Source organism: Sapajus apella, unplaced genomic scaffold, assembly GCF_009761245.1.
Source record: "Sapajus apella isolate SASKATOON/1434 unplaced genomic scaffold, GSC_monkey_1.0 scaffold46, whole genome shotgun sequence".
Lineage (NCBI taxonomy): Eukaryota > Metazoa > Chordata > Mammalia > Primates > Cebidae > Sapajus > Sapajus apella.
This window is the reverse complement of record NW_022436986.1, coordinates 3,846,623-3,863,137: the sequence shown is the minus strand read 5'-3', so window position 1 is coordinate 3,863,137 and position 16,515 is coordinate 3,846,623. Positions and strand designations below refer to the sequence as shown.

Sequence of the window (16,515 nt, the reverse complement as noted above, 5' to 3'; positions counted from 1 at the left end):
CAGATGAACTGTGGTTATTTATTTTTTGAACATGAAGTAGCTGTCTGCCTCACTCGTGGTGTTCCTACGTTTGGGAAAGCATATGGAAAGCATATCTGTTTTCCTATTTGTGAAGAGGGTTTGAGCTTCCACATAGCTCGTCTCTGTACTTGGGATATCCAAAACAGGGATCCCTGGGGGCTGGTGGAGGGGCCTATGCTAATTTAGATATCTGGGAAGATTCCGGTTGTGGTTCATTCTTTCAACAAATATACATCAAGCACCTACTGTGTCCAGATACTTTTCAGCAGGCCATGTCCACAGTATGTTGACACCGTGATGTCCTTCTCACCTCCTCTGGATACACATGCATTCTGCCATGTTCTCACAGGGATGGTGGACCTCAGGATCAACTAAAATTGTCAGTGGACTTCAGCTCCAGAAGGAGGGGCTCCTGCTTCCCCAGAACAGTTGGGGGCATATGGAAGCCTGTGGCTGGAAATGCTGGCAGAATCCTGAGTCTCATATGTCTTAGGGTTCTCTTGAGAGGGCTGAGGTCTGGGGGCTTCCTCTGCAGGAGGAAATCAGTCAGTGAGAGTTACGGATGGGATCCAAGTCCCCTGGGAAGCAGAGGGGAGGCTGGGGCTCAGAGCCATCCCCACCACAATCCCATCCCAGCCCTGCCCGCCTCCTTCCACATCCACCCTTCCAGACCCAACCTCCAGGGGACCCAGAAGAGGAGCTATAGTGAGCAACCCACATACACTTCTACCTCAGACCTCATTCCTGAGCATCCCAATCGGGTAGTCTGTCAGAGCAAGAGTCACCGGCCCATGCAGATTCTGTGCCTGCCCTGCCTGAAGACCAGGTCTGTCTCTGCCAGGACAGCCACAGTGGGTGGAGCCATCTCTGGCCAGGCAGGACAGGCACAGGGGCCCGCATCCAAACAAGGGTGCCCTGGGAGAGCAATGTGGATGGAAAGGCCAGGCTCTGACTCTGCTGCCCCCACCCCCCACTACCCCCAAACACCTTCTCTTCCATCTTGGGCATCTGGCCAGAAGAGTACCTTGAGGGCGCTCCATGGAAGGAGCCTGCCGCAGTGACAGCCCAAGTTAGTCAGTCCCAGAGCCCTCCTGCCCCTAGCCTGGGACCACACAGAACTGGCCTGGTGAGGAAGTGCCCAACCTCTTGGTGGGTTCCCTCCATGCTGGTGGCAGAGCAATTGACTCTGATGGATGCGATGAGTGCTGGGCTCTCTTGGGGCAGGGTGGGGGCGGCCTTCTCTCTGGGACTTTTCCCTGAACCTCAGTCAGATGATATGGGCCAATCCCAGCTCCACCTATTACCAACCGTGTGGCCTAGACGAGATTCTTAACCTCTAGGCCTTCACTGTGTACATGTGGAGGGCAGAGATGGGACATAACAGCACCTGCCTCACACAGTGGCTGTGCAGAATGGGAGGACAGAGGGAAGGCAAGGCAGGGCCAGGCCCCTTTGTGGGTGGAGGGCGCTCACTGAGGAGCAGCCAGGCGCATGGGTTGCCCACCCATGTGCTCAGGAAACCTCACCCACCTCAGCACTTATTAGGCACCTAATGTGGATTCTAAGACAGACACCCAAACAAAGCCGCCCCTGTGGGTGCAAGGGGAAAAAGATGTGTACCCGAACAGGGAGACAGACTAGATGGCTGATCAAGAAGGAGGCAGATGTCATCTGGGGAGGGACAGGCATGAGCCACCTTCTGGTGCTTGGAGTTAGTGAGGAAGGGCCAAGTGAAAATCCAGTCTCCCTCACCTGCCAGTACTGGTTCCTGGGTCATCACGTGCTGGTGCCCTCAGTGAACAGACACCAAAGCTCAGGGACTCCCACAAGGCTCAATTCACATCCTCAGCGTCCTGAGCTTCAGCTCAGACCAGTGGCCCCTGCCTGGGCTGTGGGGGACTGGGACTCTGAATTGAGATGGGTCATGCCTGGTGATGGTACCCCTGTCTCCAGAAGCTGTTCAAGAAAGGGCTGCCCCATCACTGCCAGGGCTCCCTCTGGTACAACAGAACTAGAAGGCCAAGGAGCCCTGTCACCCACTGTCTGCACCTCCATCACCCAGTTCAAATGTGGGGAAAACTGCATCATCGCCACCTGATGCAGACACTAGAGCATGTCCAGGGCCCCAGGGTCAGGGGGCTGGGAGAATAAAGGGGTGAGGAGGATGTCCTCACTGACCTTGCCCTTGACCCTGGCAGGAGGGGACCTTTACGGTGGCCACCCTGGAGATGGAGCCCCAGAGAGCCCAGAGAGGCAGCAGCCACATGCAGGTGGGGTGGGAGAGACTCCAGGGAATCAAAGGACAGGGCTCCTCCCTCCCTCCTGGTTGCAGGCGTCATCAAGAGAGGGAGCATTACTCCTCCAGCACTGACTGAAACGCCTCCAACAGAAGTGGCCAGAGCAAGGGCCAGGGAGCACTGGGCTGGTGCAGGGAGTGGGGGAGGAGCAGGGAGGAGCAAGGCTGGCCCCTCCTTTGTGATTGCCAAAGCTGACTGTGGCAAGTTTGCTAAGCAGAGGGGTGGTGTAGGGAGGGGCTGTGGGGAAGGCAAATCTTGGCGGCTCCAAGTAGGAGGCCTGGGTGGGTCGGGGAGCTGAGTGTGAGAACTTTGCTTAGGTAATTAGGGAACTACGGCTGCCCCAGGTGGCTGAGATAGTTTGATCTGATCAACCTAAGGGGGATACCCGAGAGCCAGTGCTCATCAACACCCCCACCCCATGGGCACAGGGCCCGTCCCCTCCCTGACCCGTTCCACCTGACCTGATGATGCTTGGCACTCGATGAATTATCCGGATGTAAGTGAGCCTGGGGAGGGGCAGGACGGGCCCAGGGTCCTGAGCTTGGGAGGAGAGAGATCCTGACCGAGCCCCGAGCTCTCGGCACACCTCCTCTCGAGCGGTCCTCATACTGCCCCGTGAGCCGGGCGTCGCGCCCACTATACTGATGAAGGAACGGAGGCTCCACGGAGCCACCTGCCCCCGTTCCCCAGGAGGTGAAGCGGCCCAGCTGCCTCGCTGCCCAGCTGCTGGAGATTGTGGCTGCTCAGGAGTCAGACGCTCCGCAGGCGCTGTCCACGGTGGCAAGAGAGTGACGTCAGGGAGCACGGGAGTAGGTGAACAATCCCTTCCAGCTCAAGGCCTCAGTTTCCCTGTCTGTCATCTGAGAGGGCTGGGCCAGAAGGTCCGTGAGCCTCCGCTCCGGTGACCGTTTCTTCTGGAGCTTAGTCTGACCCAAGTCCAAGTCCCGTTTTGTGTGCACGCCCTGCCCCCTGGTGGAACCCGGTGGTACTACAACGTGAGAGGCCTGTGGTCCGGACGCGGTCAGGGGCGAGGGACCTTTTTGAGGGGTTTTGGCTATCTGCCTTCCAGGAGAATCTGATCAACTTCCAGGAAAAGAGTTAGGTAAGCAGCTGTGGCATTCACTGCGGGAGGCTGGGGGTGTGAAAGTCGGAGACGCTCCACTTACCAGACACTTCCTGGACCCATCCTCTGCATCTTAGACTCACAGGAAGGGTGATACAGAGCAGAGGAGGAACCATCCCACTGGAGGGTGAGGGGAAGCGCTGGAATCAAGGACAACTTCCTGGAGGCGGGACTGTTTGAACCCATCTCTGAGAACAGGTAGGGACTGGATGGGATTGGAGGGGAGGTGGGAGCCCTTTTAAAGAAAGAGCTATAGACTGGCCCTTGGCCCCACACCCTACCCACACCAGGGCTCCACCAGCATGCCCCACCGGGCCCTGTCACCCTGCTGTTCTTCCCTCTGCCACCAGGAATGCACAGTAATTAGGGAGCTGCAGCTGCCCCAGGTGGCTGCGATAATTTCCAGCTGAGGACTTTGGAACCTGGTTCCAGGCCAAGGAGCAGTTCAGTGAGGATGAGAGATCAGGCTGGGGCAGGACTTGGGTGAGAGCAGGGGTGGACTCTGCCTGGTGGCCAGCAGCAGGAAGCCTGCAGCTGTGACTCCTGGTCAGAATCCTCCCCTAGTATGTGGTGACAGCTGGGCCGTCCAGACTCCAGGTGCTGGGCAGGCACTGAGAGGGAGAACTGAGGTGTGGCTCCAGGTACTCCCAGAGCTGCCACTCTGCCCTGTGGCTACAACCAGTCCTGCCAGTCAGAACCACCGCCTGGGTCAACCAGCAATGGCCTCAGAGCCAAGAAGAAAAGGCCACAGTCAAGCTCAGGTACCAGTGAGTGATCTGATGCACTGGGCAGACTGTCCCAGGACTCAGTGTGGCTTTGGGCTAATTGTGGGCTCAGAGTGTCAAACAGCTGGCACTGGGATCCCAGCTCCATCACTGAATAGCCCTGTGACTGGGGCAGGTCACCTCACCACTCAGGGACTTGCTTTCCTCCTCTGTGAAATGGGCTGATGCTAACTGATCACTCGCATGACTGGGACATTAGTTGCCCTTGTCTGACAGAGGAGAGCTGGTTCCCCGGGCAGTGGGAGCACTCTGCAGCTGTTTGGTCAAGTCCAACTCTGCTTAGCTTCTGGGCCGAGGTGCCCTCAGGCTGCTAAGGCCCCTCTGCAGCTGTTTAAATGACAGTGTCCCACACTGCAGTCAAGACCCCTTCATGAACTGAGTTAAATGGACTGGGCTAGGATTTAAAAAGCAGGGAGAAAATACTAGAAAGCAGCATTCCTAGTAAGGTGAAGTGCTGTCCTGTGACCTGTTGGTCCCAAGTTGTGTATATGTGTGCGGGGACCCTGCATTTAGAACATGTTTATTCTATACAGTGGGTCAGAGTCAGAAAAGTGTGAAAACCGATGGTGTAAATGAATACTTAAGGATATGGCATAGGGTTTATCCAGTTAAAATTTACCAAGCAGTTTATGCAACCTAATGCACGTTATGATTCCATTTTGTAAAAATAACTCACATATGTGGAAAGATGCTAGGGACAGTGGCTGTCTCTAGATTCCAGGATTTTATTATTGATTTATTTGTTTATTTGAGATAGAGTCTCATTCTGTTGCCTAGGCCGGAGAGAAGTAGCATGATCTTGGTTCACTGCAACCTCCATCTCCTGGGTTCAAGTGATTTTCATGCCTCAGCCTCCCCAATAGCTGGGATGACAGGTGTGTGCCACCATGCCTGGCTCATTTTTGTATTTTTAGAAGAGAGGGGGTTTCACCATGTTGCTCCAGTTGGTCTTGAACCCCTGAGCTCAGATGATCTGCTCACCTTGGCCTCCCAAAGTGCTAGGATTACAGGCATAAGCCACCGCGCCCAGCTCAGGAGTTTAAAGTTATCCTTTTGTTGGTTTCATAAATTCTTCTTTCTACAATGTACATATATTCCTTTTGGAATAATAAGCAATGAAAGGTAGCACATGGGGGGAGCGGTGGGAGTGCAGAAAAGAACAGGAGATTGCTTTTGCTTTGATGGAAGGGGGCTCCTCACTCTCCTGGTTTCAGTGCACCAAGGCCACCAAGCTAACCAAGCAGGGCCTCACTGGGTGGAGCAGACCAGGAGGGTAGGGTGAGTGTCCCCAGGTGAGGGAACTAAGCTCAGAGGGTCACACAGCTGTGAGGGGCTGGAGATTTATGGGCTGGGGCCTCCTAAGTCTGTGGCTGAGGAAGCCTGTCTAGATGACATACACAGCTACTGACAAATGAAACCTGTACGCTCAGGCCACTTAATTGAAGAAGAGAAAGTTGACAAGCAAGATGCCAGCAGGCTGGAGGACTCCAAGAGAATGATCTGAGTGTCACAGGATTAAAGGGGCCAGGAAGATTTTTTTTTGTCAAAATACTGCAATTTGCTCAAACTGTGGCACAAATACCAATCAACATTGGATGGATTCTTTTTTGGGTCTAGGAACCAGTGCAGAGTTGCAATTATAACCCATACTTGTTAAATTAAAATATCCTTTTCCCATGACTTTTAATTATTTCATTTTTCAAGATGAAGTGCCAAGCCTGCTGTTTGGAGGTGATGTCCTTTGAAGTTCTGGTGTCTATTTTAAGTGACCGATAATTCCTGCTACTCACCCTCTCTGCTAACCACGTGGACCTTCCCCTTCATGCTTACCTTTCTCATGGGAAGTGGGCTCCACGTGGGCAGGGACTGTTCCGTGTCCTGTTCACTGGTAAAGCTACAATGCCCAGCACAGAGCAGGGGAGATGGATGAAGGGAGGGAGGGATGGACCAAAAGTAGGTAGGCAGGTAGATGGACAGGGAGGGAGTCTGCAGAAGAAAGCATTTATTCGTGGTGGGGTGGAGGAGTCACACATACAGGGCCTCGATGGTGTGCATGGACTGCTTCCAGCTGTCCTTCCAGCGCTGAGCCTCTTTCATCTGAGATATGCAGTCATTGTGGATCCTATTCAGCTCCTCCTCAAATGATGCTAAATATTTCTGGAAGGAAGGTAGCAGTAGGGATCCACATGAGGAGAGGCTTCTGGACCCTCTCCCCTAGGGCAATGCTGTAACTTGCTGGCAGGTGGCTGTTAACCCATTCCAGGCACTGGCAAGAGTTCCACAAGTCATTTCTCACGTAGAAACCAGGCAGGCCTAGTTGTTTCCCCCATTTTACAAGGCAGGGAAACTGAGGCTCAGAGCCTGGCCTGGGGTCATCCAGCTAGAAGGAGGCTGAGCAGGGACTAGGACCTGTGTCTATCTGACTCTAGGCTCAGCACTCCTTACTAAGCTCTGTCCCACACTGTGGCCTCCCAGGAGCTCAGGGGTCCTGGTTTTTTGGTAGGCTGGGTCTTCCAGGCCTCCCACCCTCACTGAACTCAGCAGGCAGAGCTGCTCCCTCTACACTGGGCTTGGAGGGGAAGCTAGGGAAGGCTGACCCTGGGTATTTCAGGCTCTCCCAATAGGGGGGCCAGCTGGTCTCTGGGCAGGACAAGGTTTCTCTCTGGGCATCAGGACCAAAGGTCCACAGGTCTTCAGAACCAAGAGATCCCTCAGGTGGCATCTGGGTGTAGCCTCCTCATCAGGCTGTCCCCAGTGGGTCTGACAGGCACTGGGATCAAATTCTGGCTCTGCTACTCTGTAGTGGCATAGAGGGGACAAGTTTCTTTAAGCCTCAGTGTCCTCATGAGTGAAGGGAGGAAAATAATATTACTTCCTTTGTGGAGTTGTTAGGAGGATTCAGTGAGATGCCTCATGTCAAGAGCAGAAGCTCCCAGTAAGTACTTCCCAGTAAGTTCCCAGGAGCTGTGACTGCTCCTGCTGCTGTGTCCCTACCTGAGTCCACTGCTACCATCACTTCTGTGCCTGGTGATAACGTTCCCTAGCTCTGACCCTACCGTGCCTTTGGAAAGCCTTTCTTCACCCCCAGTCTGGGTGGGGTGTCTCTCAGCTGGGCTTCCGCAGCATTGGGATCACACCTCAGACCCATACTAGCACCAGGACGGGAGATGGCCCACAGCTGCGTCCCCATGCCTGTGCACAGCGGCTGTCCTAAGTGTTGAGACCTGCAGCTCTGGGGTGCACTGACATGTTGCTTGCTATACCAGCCAAATGTTGGGGTGCTGGGTGATGGGAAACTCCCCCTTCTCAAGGCAGCCGGCCTGAGCTGTGCTCCCTGGGACACGCTCACTCCACCCCGTCTCACCAGATACACAGCATCTCGGGCTTCCACGGCCGCCAGGTGGCCCAGGGTGGTTTTGGCGGTGGATATCGATGATGTTGGCCGGAGAAGAATCTTGTTTTGGATGGTGACTTCGGTGGGTTTGATTCCCGGCCACTTCCTACAAACAAATGTGTATGAAAATCTCACAGGCTTGTCTTCACCATTCACAATCTACCTACCAACCCTGTTGGAAAAGCTTAGCATTTCTTTGAAAAAACTGTCATGCTTTAAATATCTTAATGAAAAGAAACATACAGAGCATTAATGCTGCACTTCTTCAAGCTCTGTTTCATATTAGCCCACACTAGTCTAATTGCTGTGTACAGTCTTGGGTTCTGGTGGGGACAGGGAAGTGCCACAGCTCAAGTTGCTTCCCCTGTCTGGGCCTCAGTTTACTCATTGATCTGCCAGCCAGGCGGTGGTCACCAGTGCCTGGTCTGCTTTTCCTACTATGCTCTAAAGACCACTTCCGAGAACACAGCTGGGCAAATCGTTGCTCTGCTTCTTCTTGCAGAGTCACACTCCTGGGGCAGAGGGAACAGGCACACTGCCAACTCTCTTTGCACATGACAGACAGCTGGAGTGGCTCACGATGGCAGCAATGACCCAAGAATGTGTCTCCCCCTGAGCCAGGCCTCCCTTCCATCACGGTACCCTTTGGCGGGTCCTTCTCATGTGAACTCATAGCTGTTGAGCTGTTTGTATGTGCTGCGGCACTCTGTGTACTACCTCATTTAACTTTCTCTGGATAATATCAAGGTAGACTGCCATGCCCATTTCATAGCTGAGGAAACTAAGGCTCAGAACAAATACAATGCCTTTCCCAGGTCTGTCTCACTTCAGAGCCCAAGCCCCTAACCATTACACTGTACAACCCCCAGCAGATACAGCCGTTTACAGTAGTCCTTGCTGCTTTTGGCTCTTACCTGCTTCCACGTTCAATCAGGGGTTGCTCACTCTCATCCTTCAGGGAGAGCCCAGCGAGTTTCCTTCGTATGAGTATGGATATTTTCTGTTTGGGGGGCTCCATTCCTAGAAGCAAGAGAAAGGCTACTGACTGCAGCCTCACTGACAGCCTGAGATCAAGGGAATTCCCCTAGCATTACATTTAGAGGAGGGAGGACGGTGCCCCTCCTCCCCACTTGGAGTTATGGCAGGCAGAGCCCTCTCCATGGAGAATATGAATGCAGCGGCCATGCAGCTCAGGGTGGTGGCAGGGGCAGGAGGTCATGGCTGAAGGAATCTGAGGAGTGGTGTGGGTGCTGTTCCTAGCTCCAAATCTGAGCCTGATGCTCTGAGCTTCCAGCAGTTTCCATGAGTCCCGGGATATGCTTCATATCCTTCTCTGGCTTAGACTAGCTCCTATGGGTTCTGAACTAAGAATCTCCCCTGGAACAAACATGTTCAAGGTTGTCCCTTGACTATCTAGCTCAATAATCCAATCTTTGATGCTCTGATGTTCCTTCTAAATCAGGGGGTGAGGGGGTGGGGGGGCTCTGTGTGCAGAGAGCCAGCAGGCAACCTGTACGCTCTTCTGCCATGAATGGCAGGGCCCAGTGGCCTGGCTCAGAAGTCAAGTTACAGAGCAGGCAGAGGCCTCCTAGAGCCTGGTGCAGGGAGTCCTCCTGGCTCAGGGGTTCCTTGCAAGGGACTGTGATCTGCTCTACTGCCAGTTCACCTCCCTGTTCTTCCTAGGGTCTCAACCCCAGCATCTCTGCAAGGCCCCGCTTTCCCAAGTGAGGCTCACCCTTGACAGAGGCCTCTGATATAGAAAAGTGGCCAGCACTTCAACAATGTGTATACACTTTGACCCAGACATTGCACGTCTAGGAGTCTGTTGCCCTAGAGATGCATGGATGCAGAGTCTCCAGCACAATGACAGGAGTAGGAAACCAGAAATGATCCAAAGGGATGAATTAGTAAGTTACAATGCTTATTAAATTATGGTGTGCAGCAACTGAAAATGCTGAAGAAGAGGAGTGTTGACTGGCCAGCCCGGCCAAGGTTCACCTGCAGGGAAATCAGGTCACAAAAGCATCCAGGCACCTGCAGGGAAATCAGGTCACAAAAGCGTCCAGGCCCTACAACCTTCCCCAGGCACCCTGACACACAGGCCTGTGCCCAAAGGGAAAGGTCTGGAAGGATGAACAGCAAGTGCAAAGAGCGCTGCATTCAGGGCGGAAGGATGTGTTCTTCACTTGCTGCTTGGTTTCAGATTGAATTCCTTGTTTTACTGGAATAAACATTTATTGTTTTTGTAATAAAAACCTTTAAAAATAAAAAGGATGCATTTTAATTACTGTATAGATCAGTGATAAATGGATATTTAATGTATGATTTTAATTTTATAGTTATAAAATATGTATGTTATTAAAAATGTAAATATCACTTCATGATGAAAAAAAGGTTTTAAAGAGATTTCTCTCCATCCCACCCAGCAGAGGTGATCAGCAGCTTGGTACCTGTCTCTTTGTCTCTGTCTCTCACACAGATTCACGTAAACAGATGTGAGTATGCATGTTGATATCACACATGTATTTTAAAAGATGGGATCATAGGCACGTCCTGTTTGTCAATTTGTTTTTTTACACAATAGTCCTCCTTCCTGTCTTTCCATGTCAGCACATGCAGACCTACTTTAACAGCTGCTTGGTATTTACCACTGCATATCTGGCACCTCATTTACACATCATCCAATTTTCTGTTTTCTTTTTTTTCTTTTTCTTTTCTTTTTTTTTTTTTTTTCCCCTGAGTTGGGGTCTTGCTCTCTCACCAGGCTAGAGTGCAGTGGTGTGATCAAGGCTCACAGCAGCCTCGGTTTCCCAGACTTAAGCAATCCTCCCACCTCAGCACCCTCCCAACCCCACTGCCATCTCCAGGAGCTGGATCTGGAACTACATGTGCAGACCACCTCACCGAGCTAATTTTTAAATTTTTAGTAGAGATGGGATTTTGCCATGTTGCCCAGGCTGGTCTCAAATTCCTGGGCTCAAGAGATCCACCCACCTCAGCCTACCAAGTGCTGAGATTGCAGGTGTGAGCCATCATGCCTTGCCCATCGAATTTTCTGTATATCAGTGTTAGTGTTGTTTTCAATTCTTTGCTATTTCAAACAGTGATGTGATGAATATTTTTTAGCATACACCTTTGAAAAAGTGTCCAATATTTCTCTCAGATGAATTCCTAGAATTAGAACTGCTAGGCCAAATGTCTACACACTCAGATTTTTGAAAGGGACTGACAAATTGTTCTCCACTACAGTGGTATCCATGTACACTCCTACCAAGAGTCTCTATGGAGTATCTGTTTCTTGACATTCTTTTACAATGCTACCAAATGTCAAAACTTTGCCAGGCTATTGGTGAGAAACCATATGTGAATCATGCTTACATTTTCATTTTTCATCATCAATGAAATTGAGCTTGTTTTATAGTGACTAGCCATAGGAACTACTTCTCTTTTGAAGCACATGTGTTTGTCCTTCAAGTCGTTAAAAATCTGACCTGTGAGAGTTCTTTGTACCACAGGGATATTAACCCTTTCTCTGATCTATAGGTTGTGAGGAATACATTTCCAGTTTGGGGTTTGTCTTTCCATCTTTTGACAATTTTCCATTTTTGTTTTGGCTACAGAGAAGGGCCAGCCATTCCCTCTACGGCTCCTAGCTCTCCTGTCAGACCTAGAAAAGGTGTCCCTAACCCCAAAAGTATGGAAATGTTTACTTAATAGGGTTTCATTTTTTATATATAAATGTCTAGCCATCTGGCATTTGCTTTTTAATAAAAAAATTATTTTTAATGAAAACAAAAATTAATCAGTTCCCTCAATGGATAACCTGTTTTCACTCTGATGGAGCAGGGGAAAGCAGAGCCCTGTGTGACCTAGCCCTCACCAGCACCCCGGGGCCAGGGCACAAGGCTGACAGTTTCTCTTACTTGCAACTTGGACATCGTCAATGGTGACCACCTCATCCAGCTGCAGCAGGAGCTTCTCAGTGAAGGCGGCCAAGTTGGTTATGAAAATCTGGCCATTCTTTCTGGTACATTCCTGGAAAAAACACGGTGAGCACAGTGCTGCTGGGATAGGAGGCCAGCTGAAGAGGGATTGGGTGGACTCTGCAGGGAGATCTTATATCCACCGTATCCAAGTAACCAGCATCTGGCCCTCAGCCAGGAGGCCTCTCCCGAGATGTGGTCTGGTTTAAAGATAAGAAATGATTCAGAAATGGCCAAGGGACACACACAGACAATTCACAAAAGAGGAAATAAAACTAGGCATGGATCATGAAACAAAACTTATCATCAGTAATTTTGTAATTAATTAATTTAGAAGTCAAAAAGGATACAAATTACAACAGCCAATAATGGCCATTTTTACCTACAAAACCCACCTACTCTCATGCCTTCTTTGGCAAAGATGCCAACAAAGGGCTGCTCCCAGCACCATCAGTGGCTGTCCATTGGGCCATTTTTGGAGCGTTCCTGGACAGGGGAATCAATGGTATCACTGACCTGCAGCTTCTCCCTGTTCATCCTAATCATGCTGTCCAGCTCTTCCTGCCTTTTCTCTTCATTTAAGTGTAGAGACTCCTTTTCTTGGAAATGTATGGGGTGCCCAAGATTTAGATGGAGCTTCTGGGCATTTTTGTCCTTTAATCAAACAATCCAGAATTCAGCGGTGATGTTGACCCACCAAAAGTCATTGGCATGTGTCTTCTGTCAATTATGATTATGGCCAGACTCATGCGTCCTCTGACCTGGGTGTGTGTGGGCAATGGGTGGGCAGAATAGTGGCAGAGGGGTTAAGAGGGGGGCATGGCTGGAGCTGACTCAGGGGGTTTGGAAGAGAAAAGGCTGAGCATCTGCCCAGCACAATCAGAGCTTTAGTCCAGTGAAATCAGCAGCACCCATATTCCACAGCTCCAAGGACCATCTTGGACAATTATTGTTATCTCAATGACTATAGCCCCATGGAACCTAGCACACCCATTATAGCCAACAAGAAGTTTATTGAGCACCTTCTATATCAAAGCTGTTGGCTCAGTTCTTATTTCGCCAGTGGCTCCTGTCCCTCATGCCCCATCAAAAAATCCCAAGCCCAGCTTACCTTCTTCCCTTGGATGTGGCCCTGCCCACTACCTGCCACCATTTCTGAACTCCCAAGTTCCCCTGGTCCTGGAGTGGAAGGGCTGGTCCAGGGGCACTCACCTTTCTTTTCTCTAGCTGCTTGTGGAGTTCCTCAAACCGTCCTCGGATCTCCTTCATGGAGGTGCAAAACTTGTTCCAGTGGTGCTCCTTCAAATTTTCCATCACTAACCAACACACTTGGGGCAGCAGCTCCTCAAATCTCCTCATCTGGATTCGTAATTCTGCCAGAATTGCAGGTAGGAGGTCAAGGGAGGGAACAGAGTAGAATCAAGTTGTGGAGGCGATCTCTCCAACAAAGGCCCAAAGCAGCTTCCCAAAGAGAAAATCTTGGTCTCTAATGTGGTAATAGCTAGTCCATCAAAAGGGGTCCTGGGGTCAAACTAGTACAGAAAATATGATAGCCAGGAACAGTGGCTTATACCTGTAAGCCCAGTACTTTGGGAGGCTGAGATGGGAGTATTGCTTGGGGCCAGGAGTTCAAGACCAGTTTGTCAATATAGCAAGACCCTGTCTCTAAAAAAAATTTAAACATTAGCCAGGCATGGTGGTACATGCCAGCTACTCAGGAGGCTGAGTGGGAGGATATTGTTTGAGCCCAGGAGTTTGAGGTTATGGTAAGCTATAATTGCACTGCACTCTAGCCTGGGCCACAGAGCGAAACCCTGTCTCTAAAATAAAATAAAATAAAATAAAATAAAAAGTGGCTTAAATAAATTCAGAGGGCTCCTATATATTCTTCAGACTTCTCATCTCATTTAAAATGCATTGTATCTCTCAGCATTTTTGGCTCTCATCTATTATTTCAACTATTGCTTTGATTCTAGGTCTCCCTCTTTCTCTGTATCTCCAAATTGCCATATGTTAGGCCTGCTCTTTCATTCATATCTCTTTATCTCTCTCCCATATTTTCATCTCTTTATCTTTCTGTGTTATATTCTGATTATTTTCTTTGGATTTGCCTTCCAGTTCACCAGTTCTACTTTCAGCTGCATGTAACCTGATAATAAAGTCATGCATAGTTTTAAATTTTCAATTCTTAATTTTTCCTGCATAGAAGTTCTATTTTATTCTCTTTCATAGCTACTTGGTCATTTTCATAGTCTCTTGCTTCTAATTCATTTTTCCAACTCCCTCTTTTATTTAACTTGAAGTGTATTATTTTATATTCTGTGTCCAATACTTTAATATCTGAAGTCTTTGCTGGTCTCCTGCTGCTGCCTTTTGCTCAAGGCAATTTGTTTCCTTGTGTTTATGGGAATTTTGTTGCTCTCTGTTTATCACTGAGTTGTTATTCTGGGCATTTTATCTGTGGGAATCCTTTGAGGTGTGAACTGAAGGTAGGTTTTCCTAGAGAGAATTTGTTATATTGCTAATAGGCAAGCTTCTGAACACCACCAACTCAAGATCATTTTAAGCTCAGGTATTAGCTTGAGGTCTTTTGGATGATCCACAAAAGCAAAACTGAATTCATGTTTAGATAAGTGTAAATTATCTAAACATAAATTTAGAAACCACACAAGGGCTGGCATATAGTTCTGGATTTCTTTTTGGAGTTTTTTTTCTTCACCCAGTACCACGGTTTTTAATAAGACAGTTTCCTTCTCATTACTGGAAGGGAGAAAGGGAAGAGCTTGGTTTCTGTCTCATTTGCCTTACTCTGGAAACCCTGTTGGATTCCACCTTTAGGTAGCTTGCTCCTTTTAGACTTTCCGCCTTAGAGGTCTGTGGATTTGTCTCTTGTTCTCAATACTCTGGAGGCCATGAAAATAGGGGCTCAAGTTCACCTGGGAGTCAGCAAATGCCCCTAGGGTAATAACCAGGGTTCCTACTCAATTTATCCTCAGAGTTTCTATTTTACTTAATTTTTTGCTTTTGTGTGCTTTTCAGTTTACAAATAGCTCTCTAATGCATTTAAAAGATTTTATTATGAAAATATTTTAGGCAGCATTTTACATGTTTTAGTGGGAGAGTGGATCCTCCATTAGCCAAGCTGCAGGAAATAGAAGTCTTCAGTTAACATGAATTGTGAGTTTACCAGATAGGGATGCAGTCTGGCAGCATTTTCCAAGCCCATTTGACCATGGAACCTTTGTTTTGAGGACAATCATGTAGGATGGGATCCCACAGAGTTTACATGGGGGAAATTCTGAGCTAGAGAAACAAAACGATGCCTGTAGTTTCAAGTCCGGTCATTCAACAGATACAGCTATGAGTACTGTAGCTGCTTAATTCCCTGTACATGCCATGTCTGTGTGAGGGAAGGACTTAAACCTCAAGAAGGCCTTCTGTCGTAGGTGTTAGTAATATCTGCAGTCCACAGACAAGAAAACCGAGGCTCTGGCTGGGCGCAGTGGCTCATGTCTGTAATCCCAACACTTTGAGAGGCCGAGGCGGGCAGACCATCAGAGGTTAGGAGTTTGAAATCAGCCTAGCCAATATGGTGAAACTCTCTCTACTAAAAATACAAAAATTTGCCGGGCATGGTGGCATGTGCCTGTGGTCCCAGCTACTCAGGAGGCTGGGGCAGGAGAGTCTCTTAAACCCAGGAGATGGAGGTTGCAGTGAGCTGAGATTGCAGATCATGTCACTGGGCAACAGAGTGAGACCTCATCTCAAAAAAAAAGAAAAAAAAAATCAGAGAGATGAAATCATTTGGCCAAGTTCATATAGCTGGGAAGTGGCAGTGCTGGGTCCTGGCCCAGGTCTGGCTATCCCCTAAACTCTCCTCCTTCTACCCAGGAGGCCTCTGAAACAGCACAGTAGACCACAGCAAAGTGTGGCAGATTCATACAATAGAGTATTATTCATTGATAAAAAGGAATGAAGTATTAATACCATCTACAACATGCATAAACCTTGAAAATTTATGCAAAATGAAATAAGACAGTCACCAAAGACTATATACTATATAATTCTATTCTCATGAAAGTAAAGAATAAGGAAGTCTATAGAGACAGAAAGTAGATTGGTGGTTGCTGTATGCTGGGGAGGGTTGGCGGATGGGGTTTCTAAAATTGACTGCGGTGGTGATTGCATAACTCTGTAAATAAGCTAAAAACCATTTACACTTCATAGGTAAATTTTATGGTATGCAAGTATCTCAATAAAGCTGTCAAAAATACCTGTGGAAGAAGCAAAATATTTTTAGAGGTACAAATCACTATATTTCTTAAGAAAAGTGAAATTTTTTTTTCGTATTGTTGCTTTTCCCCAGTAAAATCTGATTGTTGTTTTTACCTAATTTTAAGAGGTCAGCTTTTCACAGGGAAGCTCCTCTGCCTCCCCCAGATGAGAGGATCCAGGTCACAAGACCAAGGCTGAGCTCCACCACTGGCTTCTCACGATGCCCCACTCCCTGTGCCTACCTACATACCCACCTATGAGGCAGGAGTTGTGGTACTCATCTGCCTGGCTCTGGTACTCCAGGATCTTTTTGCCGATGTTCTCTGCGCACTGGTCGAAGGTATCATACATGCAGTCAGGCCTGGTGACCGGGCGTTTTTCTTTACGGTAGAACTCCTGCCGGAGAGGGTCGACCATGTGTGGGTGAGGACCCCATGGGACTCTGGCCCTTGCTCCTGGGATCTACCAGCCTGCCCTCGCCTCCACACTCCGCAGCCTTTGCTCGTGGCTTCCCCTGTGGAAGTGACACGGGCAGACACTCCTCCTTCCCTGTCTGCGCATGTCACCTCCCTGGGCCCACCTACAGTGACTGGGGCCATGGCCAGCCCTCGTTATTTCTTGAGGGCCCACCTAGATT

The 16,515-nt window shown here is 49.2% G+C and overlaps 1 protein-coding gene and 1 long non-coding RNA gene across 2 annotated transcripts in view; one reads left to right on the top strand and one right to left on the bottom strand.

Annotated features, from left to right (window-relative positions):
* The first annotated feature begins 2,590 nt into the window (after window positions 1–2,590).
* LOC116524727 lies at window positions 2,591–11,544 on the top strand. Its single transcript, XR_004257461.1, has 3 exons — window positions 2,591–3,420; window positions 3,519–3,639; window positions 10,385–11,544. It is a non-coding gene; the product is annotated as an uncharacterized LOC116524727 (long non-coding RNA).
* Window positions 6,209–16,515, bottom strand: part of CCDC180 (coiled-coil domain containing 180) — a 70,050-nt gene continuing 59,743 nt past the window's right edge. Inside the window, 7 exon segments of the mRNA XM_032240128.1 lie at window positions 6,209–6,383; window positions 7,591–7,726; window positions 8,535–8,640; window positions 11,544–11,655; window positions 12,120–12,257; window positions 12,816–12,976; window positions 16,133–16,274. Coding sequence (XP_032096019.1) covers window positions 6,252–6,383; window positions 7,591–7,726; window positions 8,535–8,640; window positions 11,544–11,655; window positions 12,120–12,257; window positions 12,816–12,976; window positions 16,133–16,274 — 927 coding nt within the window. The 3' untranslated portion in view covers window positions 6,209–6,251.